General features: G+C 32.1%; 1 protein-coding gene across 1 annotated transcript; it reads left to right on the forward strand.

Annotated features, from left to right (window-relative positions):
* The first annotated feature begins 871 nt into the window (after nt 1-871).
* LOC130636423 (transcription factor Ovo-like 2) lies at nt 872-5880 on the forward strand. Its single transcript, XM_057446145.1, has 3 exons — nt 872-1216; nt 2450-3223; nt 3499-5880. The coding sequence occupies exons 2-3, from the start codon at nt 2489-2491 to the stop codon at nt 3664-3666; spliced, it is 903 nt and encodes a 300-aa protein (XP_057302128.1). The 5' UTR covers nt 872-1216; nt 2450-2488; the 3' UTR covers nt 3667-5880.
* The last annotated feature ends 2949 nt before the right edge of the window (nt 5881-8829 follow it).

The raw sequence follows: 8829 nt of genomic DNA on the forward strand, positions 1-8829 counted from the left end.
ATAAAGGGTATTCTGAGGATAAGTCTTCTTTTAATTTTTGTCCCAGTAGGAGGTAAAATTTATACATAAAGGTTTTTTTGTATACAATGTTCAATGGTTTATTAAAGTATGTGGCGCAACGAAGTGTAACATTTATTAAAAGTCATCTTTGGAATTGGTGTTTTAAAGTTATTGCTCAGCACCTTTTTCCCCTAAGTAATACCTAAACGAGTGGTTGAATTATTTTTGCAACTTTTTGTTGTTTTGGCGCCTCTTAGAGACAAATTATTTGCTAAAAAACATTTCTGCTGTGTCATGAAAAAACAACAGATCAAATTTCTAATTTAGCAAGTTTTGACAAAACTTGTTATAATTAAGTTCGCGCGAATTTACGTCTGAAAGCGTTCTTGCTGTTTTCATTTCACCCCGTTATATTGTACTTCAGTCGCGTTTACTTGCTAACTCGATATGCTACCTCAAATATCTAATGAGTAAAATCTATGTTTATCAATAGCTTGTGATGTTAAAGAACAAACCGTGTTGACCTTTATAATAAATATAACCTGTACTCAGTCTCCCTGAGTATAAGATAATAAAGCATGCACGGGGGTGTTGCGATAATTTTTAGTGTGTTCGCTGCTCAACTTTTTGCATATTTAATCGGAAAATATTTATTTAATCATATATTAATTTTTTTTTCATGTAAGAAGAACTATCACTAAGAATGAAAGCGTATTTATTATTAAATTTTTTACCTTACTAAAGATAAATAATTTATTTTAATATTCAACGTACAAACCCCCTGAAATGCATAAACTAGACAGTTAGCAAATATGTCAATTTCTTTTATTATGGAGGGTTTTTATTGTATTGTTATGTTTTGTTAATATCAACATAAGTTGAAAACACACCCGATCAAGAAACCGTTATTAAAATCAACCAACACTAATATTGAACATCAGTTCAAAAAATAATCTCGTCGGAAGAACACACGTTCTACACGGATTCCGATTCAACTTCGAATCATTATCGGAACTTCGAGAGAAACAGTTCACAAGCAAAGATAGAAAGACTAAAGCCATCATCACAAGGGCAGCGAGGGCAAAACCAAAGGTGTTTTTATAAAAACCAGGGACAAAATCCTTGGCCGTACGAAATAAAACAGAGGACTTCTTAAATGCAAGGATAGGTCGAAAATTACCAGCTTGGAATATAGTGCAGCAAGCTAAAATTTTTGGTAAGTTTTTTGTTGTTCAATATTTAGTTATTTATTTCTATTTTTTTTCAACTCTTAATTTTGCTTATTTGTGTGAATGCAGTTGTGTTTTAAATTTCTTATATTTACTTTATTTACTTTTTACGTTTCTCTATTTTTTTATTTCTTCATTCTTTCTTTCTTTCTTTCTTTCTTTCTTATTTTTATCTATCTTTAAGTCAGTGCCTTAGAAGGAACCAAAAACCCTTCTTAGTTGTGTTGATTTTGCATAATATTTTTCAATTTAAACTTTCCTTTATCAGGATTTTTATTTATTTTTTTCTTATTTATTTGAATTTTTTTTATTGTTGCTGATTTATTTATTTATATATTTATTTATTTACATCATTTTTTGCCTTCCTTGACAATCAAAGATAAAATTGCTGACAAATAAGAATTGTTATTGACATTTTTTACATAATGGCACCACAATAAAAAATGTTTTTAACTTAAGCAAAAAAAAAAAAAAATAGTTTGATTTAATTAGAAAAAGGTCTGTTCTCGGGTTTATTGTCAATGACTAATGAACAGTGAACGAACAATGAATGCCGGAAAGTCCCCTGCTGTGATATTTCTTTCTCGACGATTAAAAAATTAACAAGCAACAATCAGAAAAAAAAAAAGAAATGGACCAGGAATTTAACTCGATTATTTTCAAATTTAAAAGAGCAAGAGCATGTCTAAAAAAATACGGTTACGTCAACTTGCCTTGTTTATTCATTATACTCTTCATATGTAACGGTGCTTGACTTGTTTATTCAACTCTTCAAATAACATTTAAAACGTCATTACTCCAACTTATACAATTAAATTTGGTTTTCCCACTCGAGTTGTGTTTCGTAATAAAAATAAATATTAACCGCTGGCTAAAGCAGTTTTAAAGGAAAGTTTGGGAATCTTATAAAGAGGCTGTTTTTGTGTGGTGGGCTTATTTTTTCATGAAAATACTTGAAATTGACACTTCTTTTATCCGCTGACCGCAAGGTATTGAATCAATGAAAGTACCATGTCATGTTATGGCTATTTTTAAATGTTTTTTCCTCTCACAACTTAGAGTTTGTTATTCTTTTGAAAATAATCCATTTAATTCCTCACTATCGTAAAAACAAAGTCAATTTCGCCGTTTGGATAAAAATAGCAATTACCTAAGTAAAATATTTTTTAGACAAACAAAAAAAATATAGGCAATAAATAGTGTTTGTTTTCTTTATTTAGATTCAACAAAATAGACTGCAAAACAAGAAAGTAACCAAAATGGCATTTAGCAGACAATTGATGGACGACTTTCCAGCATTATCGCACATCCCAAAACTCCCAAATTTTCCATTCTATGACAAACTCTCATCTTCAGCATACGTACCACCACCACCACACGTTCCTTTACCCGGCATGTCGGTATTTTCAAACAAACGTCGTCACAGCGAAGTCGACTTGTCCATGCCGCCGGTAAAATTTCAGAAAATATCGCCACCAATTTCACCCATTGCGCCATTACCTTCATCTCATGATTGTTCGGTGGATTGTCGTTACTGCTCAAGCCTGACTAATTTGGATATCGCGGCTTTCTATTGGTCCATGTTAGCAATGCGTGATTATCCACAAATCAAAGCGCACTCTGAAGGTCGAATGGATTTAAAAATCCCTACTCCTCCTTCACCTACAGCTAGCATCGACTTTTCTAAGCCACCCAGTCCGTCCGGGAGTTTGTCTAGCATGGATTCTGAGCCACTGTCACCCACTTCCTCGGTGACAAGTGAAGGCTCAAGCAATAATTTGGGTACAAGATACAAATGTCAAGTATGCCAGAAGTCGTATTCTCACCCACGACTCTTAAATCGTCACTTGCAGTCTCACACGCCATATAAAAAACACCATTGCCCTCGCTGCCGAAAAGGATTTAACGACGCTTTTGACTTAAAGCGTCACATTAGAACACACACCGGCATCAAACCATTTCAATGCCACTTGTGCGACAAATCGTTCACGCAGGTAGGAAGTTACTTACTTTCTTTATAAAATTTTTTGTACTCAAAAAAATGTTGAAGTGATTCACAAAGTATAAATAAACACTGTTTGTACGGAAAATACGATTCAGAAACTCCACTAATAATATCTTTTAATACCGTTGCATAAATATTTACATCCGGAAAAATAAAATTTATTTTTACTATGAGTCACGGGAAAAATGGATTGTTTTTTTTTTGACAAACACTACATTAGCTTATAACCTTTTTTAAAAAAATTTCCTTCGTTTTCTATTTCAGAGATGCTCTCTAGAAGCTCACTTAACTCGCGTACACAACGTTTCGCATAAGTTCGGCTTCCGTGAACGTCGACCAAAGCTTTTCGTCTGCGAAGACTGTGGTGTCACTTTCCCTGACAATAATACATTCCGTCAGCACGAGAAGGATTTAAAGTGCGTCAAAAAGTAAAATACTACGGTATCGAACATAAGTGTTAAATGTCTTATATGTTTGTGTTAAATCCGGTTACTTAGCTACATAGCCTGAAAAGAAGGGTACCGGATGCGTTTGTGTGGGTATTTTCCAACGTGTTCGTGTTTCGTGATTGTCACTGTATGTCTGTGATAAATTGGAAAATACTGTGATTGTAGATCCCATACTCCCAATGTAAATATACCCTTATACCTTTACTAGTTTATAGTTAAAAGTTTATATACATATGACAAATGTGGAACAAGCACCTAGGTTGAGTACTGTATTTTATGACTTATATTAAGTCTTGTAATAGTAACTCAACTAATTTGCCTTTTCGGGCAAGCTCTATTGTAATTTGGTAGTTTTTAAGAATACTTTGTTTTGCCAGCCAACACGGATATTGCTTCATTAAATTGTTGAGACCTTAAAACAATATCCAAGCTGGCAATCATGACAAAATATTTTTTCATTACATATATACTAAAGTAGTATTTTGATTGGTATTTTAAAATTTTAGTGTTATTGGGTTATTTCGGTATGGAATGATTCTCACCGTTAGTTCGGCCTGTTTAGGAGGTAACTCATTAAATTGGTATAAAAGTCACAAAATGACGTTGTCAAGATATTGACTGTGCAATAAATCGTCACTATCTTCTGATCTTGACAGTGGATCAGGGAAAAAACATCAATAGCATTGTAAACAACGCCTTAACTCTCCTTCGTAGAATTTCAGTAATTAATTTAACACATTACACACTGTTTAATTAATTGGAAAAATTCGTACGATGGAGAGCAATGCTTATTAATAATAGGGTAGCCTTGAGTAACTTTCAAATTCCCCGCAGTCATTTTTAGTTAAATCGGTTTGTGGACAGGGTTTTATCTTTTTAATTTTCACAAAACAACGGTTTCTCTGTCAATCTTTCCATCTGAAGGATTAAAATGGTACCATTTAATTTCGTTGACAAAAATTTATCTCCATAACAACGCAAACAAGGCGATCTAACGGTGGTTACACGAATAATCTTATCTAACCGTATTGTTCTTTTAATAATATTTTCTATTTTCCAAAGTCATTAAATCTTTTGTACAAACATTTTAATTCTGTTTAAAGCCTATTTGCGATTCGCTTTAACCCATGAGCAAAACTTCCAACGGTTCTCTTTAATCAGAAAAGCAAATTATTGACTTAATGAGGCAAAATAAGACAAATCTTTTGATCAACAGATGTATGATTATACTTAAAGGATTAACATCCCCATACATGCTTATAGTATGTCTTTTCTTGTTAACACCAGAAAGAAAGAACGCACCTTTGAGTCACCAGACATGAAAGAAACGCGCTTGCTTTTGTGACGTAGTGTTGTTGTTTTTTCACTTCAAGCTCATTGATTCTTTATATCGTTGATTTTTTTGTCGTTTATATATAAATTAAAAAGTATTTTAACAAAATGTGGAAACATTCTTTATAGCAGTTCATTTTTATACTCTATGTTAGAGGACAGTTTGGACTTTGTAGTTTTGTAATTTTTTATATAAAATATGTAATTATATATATGAAAGGTGTACACACAGAGAAGTTGCTACAACTTTGCAAACACAGGAACACTTTTGGCAATGACGAACATGACTCGTACTGACATAGCTGTAAATACCGTCAGAATAAATAAATAAGTAAATTAAAAAATAAAAACAAATTCGTGACAATTTTACACACGGTACACGTCACAGATAGTCACGCCTTAGCTTTTGTTTTTAACAATGTCCAGTTCAATGTCCAGCCTTGTTTTTTCAATTTGACGCAGACTATTTCCAAAATACAAACAATTCTATTTACTTTTAACAACTAACTCACTGAACAAATAACAAAAAAAACGACGACGACAACAACAATGACGATGACACGTCGGCGACGACAGCAATGACATTGACGACGGCAACGACAATGTCATTAACGACAACTATTTTACTACCGTTTGCAACATCTCTCTGTGTGTTTATTTTAATGGTGATTTTAATATCATTTTTATGGTAAAGTTTAGCAGGTTAGTTTATCAGTAACATATATGAACGGGTTTATATAAATATAAAAAAAAAATACCAAAAAAATGATAAATTTTTAAAAAAAATGTTTGAAAAAAAAAGTTTGTAGTAATTAATAACATTTTTGTAACTTTTTATATCGTAAAACATGTATACTCTGTAAAACTGGTGTTTTATTTCGTTTTCCTGTAAGAACATGGACGTATCTCCTAGCGACCACGTCAGCAATTTTCATGACATTAAGATGGTAGTGTTATCAGAATTTTAATGATTAATAAAAAAAATTGTCAGTCACGAAAAAAGAAGCCAGTTTGTTCAGAACTAACAGCTAAACATGTTTTTTCTTTTTCTTATATTTTTGTTAGCTTTTTGGTTCTTTAGATTTCTTTGTAGATTAATGATTATTCTAGAAAATTAAGTATTTTATGCCTAAGCAAAAACAACTGGGTTTGAAAATTATTTTGTTGCCTGCCTTCTTATCTTTGACAACGTCAGCAATGTCCGTAATGGTAGCGTTTTCGGAATCCTTATTGGTTGTTAAAGAGTTGTCTGTTTGCAATTCTTCGAGTTTGACTCGTCCAAGAATCCAAAGCTGCCAAAATATAAATATTACGACCAGAAAAAAATATAATACGCCTCTACATTACTGTAAGCTGCGGTTAAGAACGTCTTATTGAAAAGACGCCTTTATTGCTTCAAAACCTATTGAAGACATCTCTGCTTTTTTCAGAAGTGGTAAAAATTGAACAATATCTTCAACAATGAATTACTACTTGATGCTTCATAAAGCTATGAATTACAAAATTTTAACGCTCATATTCACTCTATATAAGCTGTTTAATTAAGTGAGTATGCGTAAATATGCTTTCAGCTTCTTCGAGGATTCTGTCTATATAAAGAAGCATTTCAACCCTTCTCCTTAACGATAGTGGCAAGTTTTTGTCTTAGTTCATATTCTGTAGTTGTAAGTTGTTCTAAAATCTCCCTGAAAAATTCGTTGATAGTCGAACTGGTCGCTGATAAGAAGCCAGGCAAAGAAAATGTCAAACCCAGTTGTTTTTAGCTCACTAGTATATTTTTCTATTCTAGAATGATCATTCAACTACGAAGAAAATCTTAAGAATTATATTGCTAACAAAAGTTGAAGATAAAGAAAAAAATGTTAAGTTTCTGGGTCTGGAAAAAGTGATTTCTTAATTGTGTAACTAAAATTTCTTATGCAACAGGGAACACGAAGTAACTTTTTTTAGGCGATTGTAACAAAATTACGTTAATTACTATAGCTTAAAATCGTAAACCTGTGTCGCCAATGTTAGCTTTTGTTAATTTTGTTGGCAGTAACAAGATCAAAAATTAAATCCAATTGATTTTGTATCTTGTTATTGGTAACAAAAAAATGTTACTTCTTGAAAAAAAGAATTAGTTATAAAAAATATATACGTGGCGCCATCCTCAACAAAAACTCTGAGTCAACATTTTTGCATTCCACCAATCAGAATAAAATAATTATGACGCATGGTTTTTCCTTATTGTGATGGGAATGTTACTTATTGCACAGATTCGTGGCGACATAATAAATTTACAGGCGATTCTAACAATTCGGATTTGCTATAATCGCTTAAAAATATTGACTCATACCCCAGTGGCTTTATAAACTTCATCAGAAATTGAGCAAAATTTTTTATTCAAACAAAGGTGGCTTTGGCCAACCCGAAAATTAGATCATATGTTGTTTATTTAAGTTGGTCCTAACAACTGAATCCTGAGAAAAATTGGTTATTGTCTCTTATTTCACAGACAAAGAAAAGAGGCAATATGTCTCCGACTTGCTTTATAGGACTTGGTTAATTAACTTGGTTAATTCAATATTACATGCATCAATATGATGCAAAAAATGTCATAACTTGATAGCATCAATGGCTGTCTCCTGTAAAGCCAAAATGTCAGAACAACATAATTACATTTAATTCTGCAATAAATCATCAATTACCGAAATTTTTGAAAGATAAATAATCTATGGTTGGTACTATTAAAAACAGGCATGGCAACATATGTGAAATTGTTTAGCAAGAAAACCAAAATTCTTGACTCCCTAGCTAAACGCTAAGCGTAGTTAAGATAATGAGCCGACGAAACTATGTAAGAAAAACATATCCTGTTTGGTTGAATCAACTTCCTGTTCTTGAAAAACATTACAAGCCTTTACTAATACACGTTTGAGGAAACAGTGTCATTGATAGTAATATCAACATCAATACCTTTGTCAGTCAAAAAATTCCCTAGTCTTGATTTCATGTTGTAAATATTTGCTCAGAATTACTCAAACATTAAAAACAAAGCACTATTGTTATAAATAAAACAATATCATAATCTGTGGATTGATCCGAAGCAGTAGGAGGCAATGATTAGATCCTTTATGGGTATTGTTTCCCATGGCAGTAGCTAAAATAATGGGTAGATACACAACAAAAGAGTTCTGTCAGATAACATGAAGTCGTGACATACGTGCTTTATTAAGCATTGAGAAACAAAAAAGAGATAAAACATGTGATACCATTAAGTTTATTGTAGCTGAAATGCAAACAGGGGGTCTAGCAGGTCTTGAAAACGTTGAAAACTTCTGAATTTAAACAAGCGCCTTTAAATACCTGGAAGTATATAATTTTAAAAAACCCTGACATCCTTTGTAATGCAATATAAAGTTAAAATAATTAAGTCATGATACTATGGTTTTTTTTGCTAAGACTTTTTAAGGAGTAAAAATTCTAATTCAAACAAGAAACATAAAAGTCACGATATTACTCTATAAATAATATTTCAATAAATTTTCTGTTACAAAAAATCTAATTGGATATGTATCATGATATCCAGCAACTGAAAATATGTATTGTAGTTAAATATCTTCCAACCGAGAGCATTGCTGAGAAATAAACTAAAAAGTTCGTTTCGTGAGTTTCACAGGATATTTGTTTTGTTGGAATTTGTTGGTGTATTTTAAACTCATGTCTTATTTGCTTGTAATTCTTTTGTTGCCATGACAAATTAAAAACACACTGCTAAAGCATTTACAAACAGTCGGAACACCACAAAATCGCCGCCACGTGCAATAAGAAT

This window comes from Hydractinia symbiolongicarpus, chromosome 3 (assembly GCF_029227915.1).
Source record: "Hydractinia symbiolongicarpus strain clone_291-10 chromosome 3, HSymV2.1, whole genome shotgun sequence".
Taxonomy (NCBI): domain Eukaryota; kingdom Metazoa; phylum Cnidaria; class Hydrozoa; order Anthoathecata; family Hydractiniidae; genus Hydractinia; species Hydractinia symbiolongicarpus.

Excerpts from the sequence above, each read along its gene's own strand:
- LOC130636423 (XM_057446145.1), top strand. The coding sequence starts at position 2,489 with ATGGCATTTAGCAGACAATTGATGGACGACTTTCCAGCATTATCGCAC. Across the intron at positions 3,224-3,498 it reads GCGACAAATCGTTCACGCAG|AGATGCTCTCTAGAAGCTCA; the intron begins GTAGGAAGTTAC and ends TTTCTATTTCAG.